General features: G+C 47.0%; 1 protein-coding gene across 11 annotated transcripts in view; it reads right to left on the bottom strand.

Moving 5' to 3' along the window:
- Nucleotides 1-6,532: 6,532 nt before the first annotated feature.
- Nucleotides 6,533-17,866, bottom strand: part of LOC105488799 (HECT and RLD domain containing E3 ubiquitin protein ligase family member 1) — a 223,402-nt gene continuing 212,068 nt past the window's right edge. For all 11 annotated transcript variants that reach the window (XM_011753240.3, XM_011753230.3, XM_011753281.3 and 8 more), the window contains 7 exons: nucleotides 17,329-17,498; nucleotides 16,897-17,062; nucleotides 15,978-16,054; nucleotides 14,315-14,567; nucleotides 13,649-13,801; nucleotides 10,141-10,446; nucleotides 6,533-7,181 (listed from right to left, as the gene is read on the bottom strand). In XM_011753240.3, the coding sequence (XP_011751542.2) occupies nucleotides 6,996-7,181; nucleotides 10,141-10,446; nucleotides 13,649-13,801; nucleotides 14,315-14,567; nucleotides 15,978-16,054; nucleotides 16,897-17,062; nucleotides 17,329-17,498 (1,311 nt within the window). In that variant the 3' untranslated portion in view covers nucleotides 6,533-6,995. The remainder of the gene's footprint in view (nucleotides 7,182-10,140; nucleotides 10,447-13,648; nucleotides 13,802-14,314; nucleotides 14,568-15,977; nucleotides 16,055-16,896; nucleotides 17,063-17,328; nucleotides 17,499-17,866) is intronic.

The raw sequence follows: 17,866 nt of genomic DNA, 5'->3' as shown, positions 1-17,866 counted from the left end.
CACAGGTTCCTGAATTCATTGCTTAAATAGGGAAACAGCAAGGAAAAAGACAACTTCTGTTCTCATGAAGCTTACCTTCTAGTGGGGGAAGAGACAACAGGTAACTGGTATATACGAAGGTAGAAAGGGCCGGATGCGGTTGCTCAACGCCTGTAATCCCAGCACTTTGGAAGGCCGAGACGGTGGATCACGAAGTCAGGAGATTGAGACCATCCTGGCTAATACGGTGAAACCCCGTCTCTACTAAAAAATTACAAAAAAATTAGCCGGGCATGGTGGCGGGCGCCTGTAGTCCTAGCTACTCGGGAGGCTGAGGCAGGAGAATGGAGTGAACCCGGGAGGCAGAGCTTGCAGTGAGCCGAGATCGCGCCACTGCACTCCAGCCTGGGCGACACAGTGAGACTCCCTCTCAAAAAAAAAGAAAAAAAAAAAAAAGGTAGAAAGTATTTGGAAAAAAGTGCAGGCTGTAACAAGGGCTATTAGGGATTGCTGGCAAGAGATTGGGGGGTGGAGTGAAGCCTCTGAGAAAGGATTGACCAATGTAAGCCTCACTGAGAAGATGACATTTGAAGGTATCAAGTGAGCCAGGGGGCCAAGACACTCCTAGCAGAGGAACAGTCAGTGCAGAGGCCGCGGACTACAGGCACGGCTCATGTGTTAGGGGAACAGCAAGGAGGTCAGGGTGGCTGGTGCAGAGTGAACGAGCAGGGAAGCTGAGTAGCAGATATCAGAGAAGCAATGTAGCCCGCAGCTTAACTTCATGCATTTTAAACCTTTTTTTCCCCATTCTCTTGGGTTTCAAAATGTAACCTTGAGGCAACTCAAAAGCCTTTCTCCTTAGCCTTAAAATCGACTCCACATCCCTCCCCTTTCTCACAGGATATGCTCCCTTTTCATTTATCTAACTGTATGCTACTATTTAATTGTGTGATGTCTTAGAAGTTTCAGGGGCTAGTCTTGAGACAGACCAAGTCTGGAGACCCAGCTGCAAACCTCCAAAAATTACTTCAAAATGGCTAATTAACAACCTGGCCATTGTTAAAATAATGTCAATCCGAAGTCCAGGTGGACTGAAACCCAAGCTAGCCACCAGGACAAAACACACACACATCATACTCAGCCCAGTTCTTGCATGCCTTCCTTATCAAGTCTTCCCTTTTAAAACCCCCCAAAATTGCTTTCCCCACTAAAAATTGAAGCAGTTACTTTAAATAGCAATCTGGCTATTTCCCCCTTTACTAGTTTTGGGTAATTTGCTTTTTGTTATCAGACTTTGCTCTTGTTAATTCAAACATCTGCACCTGCTTTGTTTGGTTATGGTAAGGGATGGGGGTAGCAGTGGATGGACAGATTAATGTGAGGATGAAACAAGAGATGAACGTTCCCCCTCAGCCCAATGTACCCCCAGAAGGAACCAGGGCCCCATGTACAGATGAGAGTCAGGTGAAGTCCCAGAGGCCCTGGATTTTGTTCCAGGCAGAACATGTGGACAGGCAAGCAGCACCCTGTCCCACCCCAGCCTCTCTGGGGACTGCCAAAGGGCTCCTGGCTGGGGCAGTGCTTACTCCAGAAACAGGGTAGCCACAGTAAGCCCTGGCCCAGCATAATCCCTTCTAATCCCTATGTCAGGAGAGCCAGCTCTGTCACACCACCAGCTGCGGCGGAGTGGCAGGACCCTGCTACTAGCCTGTGAGACCCAGGCTGCGTTTTGGTGATTTCCCGGTTTGCTCACCATTGCTTTGCACTCGGAGAGGCCTTGTTGGGAATTAATTTTTCTCCCATTACTCTGAACACTGTTGAAAGAAACCTCAGGCTTCCAGGGGGTTCAATGTTTGTCTACAACAGAGCCACTTAAACCTCAGGCCTTTGTTTTCATCATCTCCAATAAGCCCCAATTCCCAGCATGTTCTATTTGTCCTAAATTGGTGGCTTAGCCTGGAGAACAACAGGATCCTGGCTTCAGGATCTAATGGATCTGGGTTTCCATCCCATGTCCCTCACTTTCTAGCCCTGTGACCAAGGACAGGTTGGCCCTCTGCAAACCTCAGTTTTCTGATCTGAGTACTAAGGATAACAAGGGAACCTTGCTTTTGGGGTGTTTGTAAGGATTGTGATTATGTAAAGCAGAGGTCACTGTAGGTTGAGCTAGAATGGGGCAACCTGCATTCCCCGGTGACCCCCCTTTCCCATGGAAGCTCTTTTGTAGAGAGGGTTAAGTTCCCAGTTAACCCTCCAATGCCTAGTAACTCCCCTGCATCCCAAGGCATAGTGATCACAGAACTCAAGCAGTGCTACTGTGTCCAGTGCTGTTTCTAGGGACCCAAATTGGCCCCCACCTTAGCCAGAGGAGCTTTGGGTTCTGAAGCGAAGGGTCATTTTAGGTGCCCCCAGAGGGTGGGCACTGATGGAGACACATGGCTCTCCACTCTGCCTTCTAACAGACACTGTTCACCACCACCAGGCATGAGCAAAGCACTTAACAGAGCGCAATACCTCACTTAATCACAAAACCACTTTTGGAGCTTCCAGATAGCTACATGCATGGAGGCTCCTGGAGGGAGGGTGGTATGTCCAGGGAGGGCATGGAATCTCTGTGCCCCTTTCCCACTAAATTAAAAAGTAAAAACAACCCTTTCAAACTCAGGTTAGCATAGAGATAAGGGCCCCCTGCAGGCTTAATCCACCAACTAATTCATCTCACAAGCATTTACTGGGTATTGGCCATAGGCTGGGCCAGGCCCTACCTGGAGGGACTCAGCCCTAGTTGGGAGACATGCAGCTGAGGTTGAAGGGGGTTCTTGAGTGATCTCCAAGCTTTGTCATCCATAGCTTTTGACAAGATATGACATCTCTGAGCCTCAGTTTATTTGTAAAATGGGACCATTACCCTCTCTGTGACATTGTTAAGAGATTATGTCAGCCGGGCACGGTGGCTCAAGCCTGTAATCCCAGCACTTTGGGAGGCCAAGACGGGCGGATCATGAGGTCAGGAGATCGAGACCATCCTGGCTAACCCGGTGAAACCCCGTCTCTACTAAAAAATACAAAAAACTAGCCAGGCGAGGTGGCGGGCGCCTGTAGTCCCAGCTACTCGGGAGGCTGAGGCAGGAGAATGGCGTGAACCCAGGAGGCGGAGCTTGCAGTGAGCCGAGATCCGGCCATTGCACTCCAGCCTGGGTGACAGAGTGAGACTCCGTCTCAAAAAAAAAAAAAAAAAGAGATTATGTCTAAATGTGCACTGCCTGGAAGACAGGGATAGAGGGAGGTATCCTCATATCCTTGGGGGGCTAGAAAAGCTGAGTGCCTGGTACAACGCACAAATTCCAGGCACTGGGAAAAAGCAAGCCAGGTCTATCTGTGGGTAAGCCAGGCACCCTTTGTGGCAGTCAGAGCTTTTGAGTTGGGCCTGTGGGCTGACCCCAGCTCCCACAGGTTCCAACCGTAAGGAGGATATTCCCATTGGCAGGCATGGCACAGCAAAGGCAAAGGTCAAGAAGCCCTAGGCATTTCCAGGGAAGGGGTGAGCCAGGGCTGATGGGAGCCTGATTGTATTCCTGAGCCACCCAGAAATGGCTTGGGATTTTCTGTGCCCTCACAGCCTCTCCCTCAACTCCTGGAATGCTCTTTCTAAGGTTTGGCCAAGGCAGCGAATGGTCACATGCAGGATAAGGTGGTGGGAGAGAACAGGAAGAACCTCACCACTGGGGCAGGATACTGCTCCCTGGCTGGAGGCTGACCTGTGACCACACTGCTGGTCTGCACAGGGGCCCCAGTGCCGGCAGAGAGACCAGGGCCACACGCTGTTAGGTCAAGGGTTCCAGATCCCTCCCAGGAGGCAGCAGGCTGCTGGCAGGAGGTGGTGCTCTGAGGTTTGTCTTGCAGGGACACACTGGCCTGTTTCTGCACAGGATGAGTGTTTGGAGGGGAAGTGACTAGCCCCCTGGCTCTACCACGGCACACTGACAGGACGCAAAGCCTCCCAGTTCTAGCCAGGGCACACCTATGATCCAGCTTTCCCTCTCCTGACCTTGGATTCCTGGTTTATGGAGGCAGAGATCATCTGGCCCCTTAGAGACTTTCCCTCCAGCTCTAGGATTCAATGCCCAAGATCTGCTTTTGGCTAAAAACCAAACTCACCAGATGTAGGCTTCATCCGGCCAGGAGTCCTGGGCAAAGGCCACAAAGCTAGGAGGCCCAGAACAAAGCCGTACTTTGAAGGATGCCAGGAGAAATCTTAAATTTTATTTTATTTTTTGAGACAGAGTCTCACTCTGTCACCCAGGCTGGAGTGCAGTGGCGCGATCTTGGCTCACTGCAAGCTCTGCCTCCCAGGTTCACACCATTCTCCTGCCTCAGTCTCCCGAGTAGCTGGGACTACAGGCGCCCACCACCCCGCCCGGCTAATTTTTTGTATTTTTAGTAGAGACGGGGTTTCACCGTGTTAGCCAGGATGGTCTCAATCTCCTGACCTCGTGATCCGGCCATCTCGGCCTCCTAAAGTGCTGCGATGACAGGCGTGAGCCACCGCGCCTGGCCAGAAATCTTAAATTTTAAAAACTGATGGTCAAAGTTTTCTTGAGACTGCTTAAGGGTCATAAAAACTGCCAAGTATTTGTTAAGTGAATGAGGCCAGCAAACAACTGCCTAAGCCTCTGTAAGAGCTGAAAGTGAACCAAGGGAAGCGCCTGACCAGGCCCACTTCAACTCCTCAGATCAGAGACTTGTGCTTCCCCCTCTTCCAGAATTTTCAAAAAGTCAAGAGAGGCCAGGCGCAGTGGCTCACGCCTATAATCCCAGCACTTTGGGCGGTCAAGGTGGAAGGACTGCTTGAGGCCAGGAGTTCCAGACCAGCCTGGGCAACTAGCAAAAATGAAAAAAGTCAAGACAATGAGGAAATAACAGGTTTCTGGCAAAGAAACAGTGTGCGTTGTAAAACCATGGCACTGTGCAGATTCCCCTCACAGGGTCAAACTTGAGCAGCTGTCCGTTAGTCCTGAGCCCAGGACCTGCAACCATGAGTGCCGGTCTTCTGGGGGTGCTCCTGCCCCTCAGTCCAGAGCAAACTGTGGCAGCGGCACAGGGTGAGGCATTATTTTGAATTCAGAGACTGCAGATATATCCTTTGCTCTGCATGTCCTTAGCCCACCTCAGCAAGAGGGACGTAGGAAGCGGCTCAGAAGACCCTAAGAGGCCTCTCCTGGCTTCGTCCAGGATCTGGGCAGCACAGGTGCCTTTCTTTTCTTAGAGAAATTCTCTCCTGGTCCAGAGACCCAGGCAGGACCTTCCCACCCCCAGCAGGAGGGCTTCAAGCCCAGAGCCCTTCGACGATGCTACTGACTACACTCTTAGATCGGTATTAAAGGCCCATCTTTACCCAGACCTCCGGGGGTTCCCCCAAAAGCTGCAGTCCCTCCCTGAGACCCAATTCTAGCTGAAGCCTTTTTTCAATAAAACAAAGATGTCACCATTCTAAATATTTAGATATCCTCACTAGGAAAGATCCATTTACCACATTATCTTAGCTGGCAAAACCTTATTTTTCTATTTCTCTTTGAAAATATACACCTTCTATCTTCCTTGTGGAAAAAAATAACTGCCTGCAGAGGGCTGGTTGGCTGGCACGTCATTTGAGCACGTTGTTGGCAAAGACCCTGTCCACGAAGTACAGTGCAAGCAGCTTGTGGCATGAACTTCCTGTAGGTGAGGGAGACACGCTGTCCACGGGCCTGCCCGTCTTCCTGCACACACTCCAAGAAGCCAGAGCCCTCCCAGCTGCTCTCAAGACGGCCCCTTCCCCCAGAAACACATGCTCACACACGCTCACCCTGATGCTGCTGAACACACACACAGCACTGAGGGCCCGCAGGGGCTGGCTGAGTGTAAGCACCAAGAATGTAACCCCTTCCCCAGCCCTCTGCACAATTCCATCATTCAAGGATGTGAAAGCCACTCATCAGTTCTCACGCTAATTCACACATTCACCCACTCATTCACTCATTGATACATGCTTAAGTGCCTGTTAGCGGTAGCTGGCCTTTCTGTAACACCTTCCCCTTGGCTGCCCTCCCCACAGAGACATGTTGTAAACTGCCCTGTTCTTTAATTCCATCACGTGCTCATTTTGTCTTTGTAGGTTCTTCACAGGAAGGGCCAGACGACATTACTGTGGTCCCCTTCCTCCTTGTCTGGTAGAGTCGCCCTCCACATTAGGTAGCTGGGGCTGTCCAGAGAAGGACGGGTGGTGCTGAGAGGGCGGAGCAGCTGAGGGAACAAAGTGAGAGAGACCCAGGATGACAGAAGAACAATGGAAAATAGGGGCTTCCAACCCAGAGGGGTCTCCTAGAATCACATGGTTCCCTGCTATGTTATTTCCAAGTAAAGCCCACCCTCAATGTAAAGGAATGTTTCTGAACGGGTCAAAAAGCCGTGAGAGCAAGACCAGCCTGGAAGCTCATTGTGTTCTGGGCTCATGTCTGCCTCAATGGTAGCCCCCAGTCAGAAGCTCCGCAGGAAGCAATACCAACAGCCATGCTCCAGTTCCTGAATCTGCTTTATTTCTCTGCATAAGGAACCCTGAACAGGCAATTCAAATTAAAACAAAATAAATATATGAATATTCATGTAAAACTGTCCTTTCTAATGAACAATTATACACAATGTACAATTTCATGTTCACTGGGTGGGTTTACAAAAAGGTACCATTCCCAACTAAAAATGCACCAAAATGGTTTCATGCAAACTTATCAAAAGTGACCAAAAATATGGAGGGAAAAACCTGACTGAGAGCACTTTGTTTTTGTTGTTTTTGTACAATCACAGAAAAATAAAAACATCTAATTTCTTTGTTACATTTAGAATAACTAAATGTGGCCACTGTTTATAATGTTGGTTTATGTTCCTAAAACATCTACGTAGTTACCATAAAAGTATATCAACATCAAATCAGAAGTGAGCATTATTGAGGGACAGAGGGGAGGGTGAGAGCACCCGCGCGGTCAGTAGTCAGTGTCGGAGCCCTCGGCGTTGTCCACGTTTCTTGAGAGCATGTAGTTGTCCATGTCGATCGAGCGGCAGTTGTTGATGGCATAGCGCAGGCGCTCGGCCATGACCAGCTGGCTGGAGTACGGGGGCAGCCTCAGCTGGAAGAAGCAGGTCTGTGAGGTAGGCAGACTGTCGTAAGGCTGTGGAGAGAGACCCAGAGCTGTGACTGGGGACATGAGAGTGCCATAAGGGGGAGTGGGGCTGCCCATGACCTCTCCCTGCCTTCAAGATGGAATTAACATGGCCACATGGTTAAGTCAAGTGGACATAGAGACTGGGCCAGATAGAATGAGCCAAGGCCCTACTGTTCCGTGGCCCTCAAGGCTCTGGGTGAAAATGTTCCTTCCTCTCCTCACCTCCTCCAGTGTCTGCGTATGTAAAGCGAGGAGAAGCTCTGACTGGCAGGATTGCTTGAGAGAATACACTACACACAGCGCCTGGCACAGGATGAGAGCGTAGTAAGAAGGCACCTGTCGTTCGTACCCATCCATCAAGAGGGTACAGACTGGAAGCCAGCTGCAGGAATCCCCCAACAGAGCAGGCAGAATGGAAAGAACAGCTGTGAGGTGCAGCCGGCTCTGGGAGCCTCTTTGCCCCTTCTCCTCTCCCTGTCCTCATGTGCACTCTGCCTCCTCTGCGGCGTCCTGGCCGCCTCGCACAGCTCACATAAGGAAGGGGCAGTCAATTAAACCCCAGCCCATCCATTTAACTGATGGTGGTGCATCCTTTAAAATTATAATTATGGCTGGCAGCAAAACAGGTGTTCAGGATACATTAGGAGGTTAAAAAAAGGCAGAAAAAATTCTACATACATCGTGTAAAAAATTGTACAATTGAGGCAAAGACTACGAGGAATTTCACAAAGGTAAAAATAGCTACTACTGGAGAGATAGGATTATATATGTTCCTTATCCCTCCTTGCAAATACAACTATTTTCTAAACAATTCGTAATAAAAGTAATGACATTATACTGTTTTTATACATTTTTAAAAGGTTCGCTTAAAAAAAAAAAAAAAAAAGAACCTGTCTTCCCTCACTCAACATCCTCTTGACAGCAGCCCTCCTCCGCAGAGCCCACGCCTAGGTGAGCCGCGTGTCCTGCTAGGGGAGGCGGACGGCCCAGTAGCCCAAATGCACCAGAGCCAGGGATGACTGAAAGCAGCAAGGAAGGGAGGTGCCACTAGGTGGCTCTGATGATCTAAATGTGAGTACTGTAGACAAGATCTAAAAGCCACAGAGGAAATGACCACAGTAGTCAGTTGCTGAGGCTGACAACCCTGAGGCCTCCTAAAACGGCAGGGGTAGCCCAGGACAGACATAAGGCAAGGGTTGTTTCCAGAGCTGAATAGAAAGGAGCCATTTCCTCCTCCCTACTTCTCTCTGAAGCAAGAAAACAGATTTACAACTTACAGTTCTTGGCAAGTCATGCAGAAAATTTATGGAAAGGCTTTTTATAACCCTTCCTGCACGTGGCTTCTCCAGCAAGCCTAGCCCAGGAGCAGAGCAGCGGCCTGCGGCCTCAGGAGGCAGCACAGGGAGGAGTAGCTTTGGCTACAGCAACTTCCAAGAGTAGCTACTGGAAAAACACCAGAAAGCCAGACACTTAAACTGGCAGGAAGGGCCTGTGTGTGAAGAGGCCCCACTTCCCTTACTGTTTTCTGAACAAACATCATGGGCCCTGCTCAGTGAATTGCCCAGCTCACATGGAAGAGGGGGCTTGTGAAGACTGGGGATGGAGACAGAGGGAGGAGAGGCACTCCTAACTGAATGCAGTAAGTTCTGGGTTTGAGGGCTGTACCCAGTGTTCAGGAGGTGGAGAGAAGGAGTCTGGCTAGGTCTGCCTTCAGCAATGGTAGGGGCACTCCTGGAAAGCATCTAGGAGGGGTTCCTGGAGGAGTTGACTGGCATTGGGCTTATAGGATGAGTAAGTGCTTGCCAGAGATAGAAGGAAAGGGGTGCGAAGGAGGACTTACTAAAGCAGAGGGAACAGGTTACATAAAAGCACAGAGTTTTAAAAACATCCTGGTCTACTGGGGAGAAAGGCAAACAGCCCATTGTGACCAGAAAATGAGAAGTATCAAGATGTGACATCAGAAAGTGGGGCAGAGGCCAGACTGTGGAAGTGTTTAAGGCAGCTAAGGTCATTGGCATTTATTTCGGAGTCAACATAGGGGGCCTCTGAGAGGTCTAAAAGAAGGAGAATGACACGGTCAGATGGGTGCTTAAGAAAGATGACTCTGGCAGCAGTGTGCTTTTCAGACTCTAAGCCCTCTTATTCCTAAGCCATCTGTCAAAATGGCAGCTGGGCTGGGGCTCTGCAGCTGGGGCCTTTAGATGGCAGAGATGCAGCCCTGCCTGCCCCACAATGCATGCCACACAAGCGGGCACAGACTGTTATCGCTGCTCCCCGCATCTTTGGGTTCCTTCTGGGGCACACACCCACCAGTTAATGGTTAATATCTTCATGAAAACAAACAAGGCCATGGCTCAGTGCAGGAACAGGCAGTATGATGATCCCTGTGCCAAGTTCAGCTTTAACTCAGGAAGATGCTGGAAGATTTAGGGAAGGCTGCTGGTTGTAGTATGCTCTCTACATCCACTTAGGACTCTTCCCACTGAAGCTAAATGATATTTCTAAACAAATTTTATTGCTTGATTTTCTCATTAATATGGAAATTCCAAGTATTAAGCATGAATCGGCAGGCCTACTTGAAGGTCATAGTTTGGTTTCCCCAACATAAAAGCAACAAGGGGCAGAGGGCCAGGCATGTTGGCTCAGGCCTGTAATCCCAGTACTTTGAGAGGCCGAGGTGGGCAGATCTCCCGAGGTCAGGAGTTCAAGACCAGCCTGGCCAACATGGTGAAACCCTGTCTCTGCCAAAATATACAAAAATATTAGCCAGGCGTGGTGGCGCGCACTTGTAGTCCCAGCTATTCGGGAGGCTGAGGCAGAACTGCTTGAACCTAGGAAGTGGAGGTTGCAGTGAGCTGAAATCATGCCACTGTGCTCCAGCCTGGGCTACAGAATGAGACCCTGTCTCAACAACAATGACGCAATAAGGCAGACATGACAAAGAAAGAAAGAATAGCTTACTTACCCTATCAACCTTCATGATTTGAAATCTCTGAGAAATGTCAGCAGTGTTGGCTGGTAGCCGAGATCTTCCCGACACAAACCTCATGAAAAGCACCCGCTCTTCATTGGAGAACTCTTCCAGCGTATGCCAGAACCACTGCACCAGCTGATGCTGCTCATCCACCTCACGGTACCGCACCACTTTCTTCAAGACTTCCACAGAGATCTCGGGCATCCCACACACCATTTGCTCCAGCTGTTTTGCCGTGAGGAGGGACAGCAGCGGCACAGGAACAATCCAGGACATCCCTTCTCGGACTGCAGCCACCTGCTCCCAGGAGAGGTTGCTTATTCAATGAGTGTGCGGGAACCTGGCATCCGCTATGGGCCCCGTGGGGCTAGGTGCCTCCTGCTGCCTGCTCATCTGCTCCCCAGACCCTCCACTTGTTTCTCAGACCGCCAGGCTCTATGAGAGTCAGTCAAAAAGGCCCACCCTCCCTCCCTCACAACCCTTCTTAGAGCCTCTCCCTGCTGTGGGATTCTTACACTCCTGGTTCCACTTCAAGTCCAATTTAGGAGCCTGAAAGACTTCCCTCTACCACAAAATCCCAGCCCACTGGGGCCCTCCCTGATGTCAGCCCCGCTCACTCACATTCCTAATCATCTGTGGCCATATGCTGTCAAACTATGCATGTGTGGACCCTTCATCTCATAAAGGTAAGAAGCTCTTGGGAGACTCATCTAGTTGTCTACTGTTTTTTAAATTTATATTTGTCTTTTGAAAATAGTTATATCCTTTTTGTAAAAATTATGCTCATTGTAAAAAAAAATCTGAAAAGTACAAAGAAGAAAGTAAAAATGGGAAGTCCTTCTTTAGGAAGGCAATAGAAAAGGCAACAAATTTAGTCAAGAGACTTGGGTTCTAACTCCCAGCTCTACCGATTATTAACTCTCTTAATTTTTCCATCTGAAAAATGCAAACATTGCTGCTCTCAAGTGGCTCTGACGAGAACTATATATGAGTAACCACATGAAATTCTGTGTGACTGGGTAATTCTACACTGCACTGTTCTCTTAGCATCATAGTGCTGGGCACAGGCAAGTTGGGGAGTGCCAAGTGGGGTGCAACCAGGGGCTGCCTTGACAGCTTGTTTAGAAAAATGTCTCCTCCAAGATTATACAGTAGTGCATATCCTACGCACAGACTCACCACTGTTCAAGGTTTCATAAATACTTCTTTGCTCCTGGCCAACTCAAAACCATCTACCACCATGTAAAAAGTCTGAGAATCTGAAGAGGGACCATACCTTAAGGAAGTGAGTAACTACGTGAGGTGATGGATATGTTAATTTGCTTCACTATAATAACCTTTTTACTATCTATATGCATATCCTATATTATCGTATTGTACACCTTAAATATATATAATAAAATTTATTATATTAAAAAAAACTAGGCCAAGTGCAATGGCTTGCCCTATCATCCCAGCTACTTGGGAGGCTAAGGCAGGAGATCCTTTGAGCCCAAGAGTTCAAGGCTGCAGTGAGCTATCATTGTGCCACTGCACTCCAGCCTGGGTGACAGAGCAAGACCCTCTCTTAAAAAATAAATAAAAAACTGGCACTAAGGTTGGCCCATAAGGATCAGAGATTGGCAGTAAAGGCAGGCTCTACTATAAAGGTCAATACCCCACCAAAGTCTGCCAACCAAAAACAAAAACGAACAAACAAGCTGTTATGCTTGGCGGAACACAAAACAAAAGCTGTTTGGAAAAAAAATCAGGCTGAGGTACGGGACTGGCTGCTTGGAGATGGCAGGGGGACAACTGAGGACAGCTTTGGGACAAACAGTTCTAAGAGATGAAGAAGAAGTGAAAGAGGAAGAAGGGCTTGTTACTGAGAACAGAACAAAGCCAGAGCAGAGCACAGCTGTGGAAAGGGAGTGCCCATCCAACCCTCAGAAGAAGGGTCATCAGAAGAGCCTGGACACCATCTTGGAGCCTGGTTTGGGGTCTTGGCTCTGCCGTGGGCACTCAGTGCTTTCTTCTGTGAAACAGTGCTGGTAATCCTAACCTCACAGAGTACCTATGGGAAAAATGGCAGGCAAGAGTGCCTGGCACCATGGCTGGCATGCAGGAGGTTAACAACACATTTCTAGTCAGTTATTTATTCTCTGGGGATTAAAAATATTCATGAACTGGAGACAACAAATCCCTGGCTGTGTAAACAGCATCACTGACAAGACCCAACTTCATTAGGCTAAAGATACCATTTTTCTGACTGGACTTGGCCCAAACCCAAAGTCTAAGAAGGAGCCGGGAGTGAGGGGTATGGAATATGTATACTTCAAATTATTAAACTTCTATAGCTTCACAGCCTGAGTCCAGATCTTGAGAAGACCCCAACATATTCTGCAAATAAAGTACTGTTGAAATGCTATTAATGATTGTGTTATCAAAAGAACCATTTTTGGACATGATATTTACTTCTGTGGTCACTCATTCACACTCCCATTATTTATTAAATGCTTACCTACCCGTCAGCACATAACAAGGTAACTCAAATGAAATAGAAAATGCATTCTTCATTCAATTTCTTGCAAGCTGAGGAAACAAGACCTAAATTCTGGGGCCTAATTCTTAGACCATAACATAGAAGTACGTGATATATCTTGAGGAACTTCAATGAACCTCAAAGTAAGGAAAAAGATCTCTACAGGTTGGTGACCTGGAGGAAAGCTTGTGTGTGCAGGAGATGCCCTCTTAGCTGAGGTTTAAAGAATAGCAGCAAGAGAGGGAAAGGGAAATGCATGTGAGGTCGTAAGACCAGCATTTGGGGGTTCATTTACGTGGGCCCTGACTAACCCAACTAGAGTGGGGGGAAGCAGTAAGCAGTAAGCAGCTGAGCTGGGAAGCAGTAAGACATGAGGACAAACAGGACTAAGGAGGAGTAAGAAGGCAAGGTCTGAATGCCAGATGAAAACGGTCTCAATCCAACCAAAGACCAATTCAGAACCGATTTAAGGCACTGGATAAGGAGAAGGCCTGAAAAGTCTCCGAATAGGGTTTGAAATATAAATACAAAGGAATCACTGAGTGTGGTGGCTTACGCCTATAATCCCAACACTTTGGGAAGCTGAGGCAGCTGGATCACTCGAGGCCAGGAGTTCGAGACCAGCCTGGCTAACATGGCAAAACCCTGTCTCTACCAAAAAATAAAAAGATTAGCTAGGAGTGATGGCACGTGCCTGTAGTCCCAGCTACTGGGTAAGCTGAGGCCAGAGAATCACTTGAATCCAGAAGGCAGAGGCTGCAGTGAGCTGTGATTGCACCACTGCACTCCAGCCTGGGCGACAGAGTGAGATGCTATCTCAAAAATAAATAAGTAAATTAAAATAAATAAATACATACATACATACATACAGAGGAATTAACACAGTAAATACATATCAGATTTTGGCATAACCAGTCAGCTCTCATTTGGAAAGAAACCCAAGCATTCATGTGTGCCTCCTGTTAAGTTTCATCTTACCTGTCTGTCCATCTCATGAAGTCGATATTCAATGGCCCTCTCCACATATTCCTTCCTATTGGAAAATGTGAGTGGGATACTATTTCCGCCAGGGATTATAGGAACCATTTTGCCATCAGCACTTTGGCCAACAAAAGAATCAAGAGGAATCATCTAGGAACAGAAGAAAAAAGAATTTTTATTACAAGGTAGAAATGACAGCAAAAAGTATTTTACATACAAATATGGCACAGCAATAACAAACTCACAATTTTTAAGGATAAAAACAAGGAAAACAAGACAGGTAGGACTGATCTGGCTACTTGATCAGCAGCAACGTGATCACTCAACAAGCTGTTGTTAAAAATGGGACCAAATCTCTCTGTTCCCAAACCAGGCCTGTTGAACTCTGGTGACCCCAGGCCTCCCTTTCCACTTTGGTTCTTCATGCTAACAGGCAGAAAAAAATTAAGGGGGAAGGAGCAGCTAAGGCCAGGAGCCTGCTCTATCTATCAGAAGCTGTTTAAACTACTGGGGTTGAGCTGCTAAGGGCAGCAATGGCATAGATATGGCATGGTTCAGCCAGACAGCAAGTGGAAGACTATATCTCAATTTTACACAGAAAAATTCTAGTCTGTGCATATAGGAAGTGAACACCAGTAGAAACATAGACTGGCCAGGATTTACCTCATGGAAACTCTCCTCGGTAATCCCACTGTCTTCAATGTGAAGAATGCTGTTGAGAGTCTGCACGTAGAGCAGATCCACCTCCTCCAGGTCCTCTAAGGTGAGTGGGACACAGCACAGCTGCTTCCACACCAGAGGGGCCAAGTGAAGGTCCAGAGGCTTCTTTGTGCGAATGGCAACCCCCATTAAAATTCCTAAAAACTTAAACTGCATTAAGTGTTCATCGAGGCAGGCAGAAGGGTTAAAAAGGAACCTGCAAAATTAAAGGGAATATTTCAAACAGTATTTTCCTCATTTCTGTTAGAAATAAGTTAGCAACGACAGCTATAGCGTTAGTCTATACCTGTACTGTTCAATATGGCATCCATTAGCCATATGAGGCTAAATTAATTAAATAAAACTAAAAATTCAGTTCTTCAGCTTCCCTAATCACGTGTTGAGTTCTCAAAAGCCACATGTGGACCACATGTAGTTACTGTTTCACACAGCACATGGACTGTATTCTGAACTATTTTTAGAAGAACTATGTAAGGATCTTAAGCTACCTGCTCCAGAATGCCCTGTTTTCTTTTTTTTTTTTTTTTTTTTTTTTTTTTTTGAGACGGAGTCTCACTCTGTCGCCCGGGCTGGAGTACAGTGGCCGGATCTCAGCTCACTGCAAGCTCCGCCTCCCGGGTTTACGTCATTCTCCTGCCTCAGCCTCCCGAGTAGCTGGGACTATAGGCGCCCGCCACCTCGCCCGGCTAGTTTTTTGTATTTTTTTAGTAGAGACGGGGTTTCACTATGTTAGCCAGGATGGTCTCGATCTCCTGGCCTCGTGATCCGCCCGTCTCGGCCTCCCAAAGTGCTGGGATTACAGGCTTGAGCCACCGCGCCCGGCCCAGAATGCCCTGTTTTCTAAAATCATTCTGTTTTTAATTTACAAGTCCATGAAACAGGATCCAAAATTCAAAATTTTGCAAATATAAAGATAATATGTAATTGCAAATACTAACTTTTGTGACTTGCTAGCATAATAAAACTTTTAAACAAATTTTGGTGTAGAAAATTCATTATGGGGAGGCCATGTGGGCCTTCAGAAACATAAATCAGGTTTCATGATCAAGTCTGAGCTTCCTCTCCCCCTCTATGTTATCATTGATTTGGTCTCAATAAATACCAAGTCTTGAAGGATGCGCCTGTTTCCCTTTTTTTTTGAGATGGGGTCTCGCTCTGTTGCCCAGGCCAGAGTGCAGTGGCACGATCTCAGCTCCCTGCAGCCTCCACTTCCTGGGTTCAAATCAAGTGATTCTCCTGCCTCAGCCTCCCAAGTAGCTGGGATTACAGGCATGTGCCACCATGCCCAGCTAATTTTTATATTTTTTATAGAGACGGGGTTTCACCATGTTGGCCAGGCTGGTCTTAAACTCCTGACATCAGGTGATCCACCTGCCTCGGCCTCCCAAAGTGCTCGGATTATAGGCATTAGCCACTGCGCCTGGCCTGTTTCCTCATCTTTGACAAGAGGATAACAATAATATTTACTCCTTAGGGTTATAATGAGGACTGAAGGGGATAATAGGTGTAAAGCACTTAAAACAGTGCCTGGTACATAGTAAGTACTCAATAAACGTGAGCTATTATTATTATTTTAGACATATAATGAACATTGCTGACTGCATACCTGTCCCTATTGTAACCCACTTCTGCAGTGGCATTGGGAGAGGGTATAAGAAGGTCAACAATACCAGTTTCAAGTTCCTGTAGAAGAAAGAAAAAATTTTTTGAGAAATGACAATCAAATGCATGAAGAGAACAAACCAATTACATTAAAGATCATACTAAAAAGGGCGTATTTTGAGGAATTTATAATGCCGTGTGACAACTGATGATTTCATAATTCATTTTCGTGGTTTCAATTTAAAATGAGATTAGGAAATCCCCCTTATGGAAAGCACTCATGTATGAAGAACCAAAAGGAATGAGAAAATCAATCCAGGGCAGGAGTAGTGGTTGCTATGAAAAGAGTGTAGTGATGTTTCAAATAGATTCAATAATGATAGTCAAGCATTATTTTAGTCACAGGGTTTACTGGAAAAATCCTGATACTAGGCAATGCTGGAAAGGACAGAGCTGATCTGGAAGCAAAGCTGCCAATGCAGATCTTAAAATTAGAACTGGTCTAATTTTAAGACCAGTTCTTAACATTTATTTTTCTAACTCCCCTGGAATCTGGCAGTTCTACTTTGTTCTAAAAGCACCAGAATAAATCAGAGCACATGGGTGCTCCTGGATTTGTCTGTTACGTAAATGTACATATATGCCATTGCTGTTTGTTCTGCCAATATTATAACACAACAGATGGTGAGTCACTGGTAGATGCCTAAGAACTGATATTTACGTAGTAAGGTATCTTGACAAAGCATTTCAAAAACTGTTGCTCTAATTTGCCTACGTATCACTAACAGCATGACTTTATATGAGGCTCACAAATGCATCCTTGCTACATTTATGAAAACAAGCCTGGCAGAGTGATCACTGGAAACAGCAAAATGGCCACTAGCAGACTAGGTAACTCAGCAGGGGACACTGCAGGAATATACCTGGCACATCTCTGTGATGGTGTCATCAAACACTCCTCCAGCATCATCAGCCCCTTCTCCAACCAGCTTAACCTTCCACGCTCGGGAAGGCAGACGGAGGTCTGATGCATTCAGCTTAACTACTTGTCTTGCTATTTGGACAAAAATGGGCTTACACTTCCGTCCTCTTTAAAAGAAAGAGAGAAAGCAATGAAATACAACTCTTACCAATTTCCCCAAAATCACATGACATCTTCCCATCAGTGAGTGAAAAAGCTAGTTTAACAGCCAAACACTGTGCTAGGCCCACTGTAACCACACTGGGTACTAATGTAAGTACTATTACTATCTACACTGCCTTAGAAGTGAGTAAACTAAGATTCACAGAAATTAGTAATAACATCCATCTGAAAAAATCCCACTCGTTAGTAAAACATACATACATATGCTAACCTGGTTGATATTCTCTTTACAGTTATCTGAGGTCCATAGTTTTTGCCTTGAACCATGGTTTTTCCTATGGAGCGCACCATTGGCAGAGTGTAGACTCTTGGGGCTAACAAAGGCCGAAGTCGTCCCTGTACAATGCCCCAAGTTCCAGCATTATAATGGGATGTGCTGTTCTGTAACAGAAGGTACGGGTATCAGAAATGGTATAATCTAGGCTTAAAAGAAATAACAATTTTCACTTGTAGAACATACATTATTTTGGCTGGGTGCAGCGGCTCATGCCTATAGTCCCAGCACTTTGGGAGGCTATGGTGGGCGGATCACTTGAGCCCAGGAGTTCAAGACTAGCCTGGGCAACATGGCAAAACCCATCTCTACAAAAACATAAAAATTAGCTGGGCATGGTGGCATGTGCCTGTACTCCCAGCTACTTGGGAGGCTGAGGTGGGTGGATCACCTGAGTCCAAGGAGGTTGAGGCTGCAGTGAGCTGAGATCACACTACTGCACTCCAGCCTGGGCACACAGTGAGACCCTGTCTCA

Source organism: Macaca nemestrina, chromosome 7 (genome assembly GCF_043159975.1).
Source record: "Macaca nemestrina isolate mMacNem1 chromosome 7, mMacNem.hap1, whole genome shotgun sequence".
NCBI classification, from domain to species: Eukaryota; Metazoa; Chordata; class Mammalia; order Primates; family Cercopithecidae; genus Macaca; species Macaca nemestrina.
Note: the sequence above shows the minus strand (reverse complement) of the source record. Positions and strands in the feature narration are given on the sequence as shown.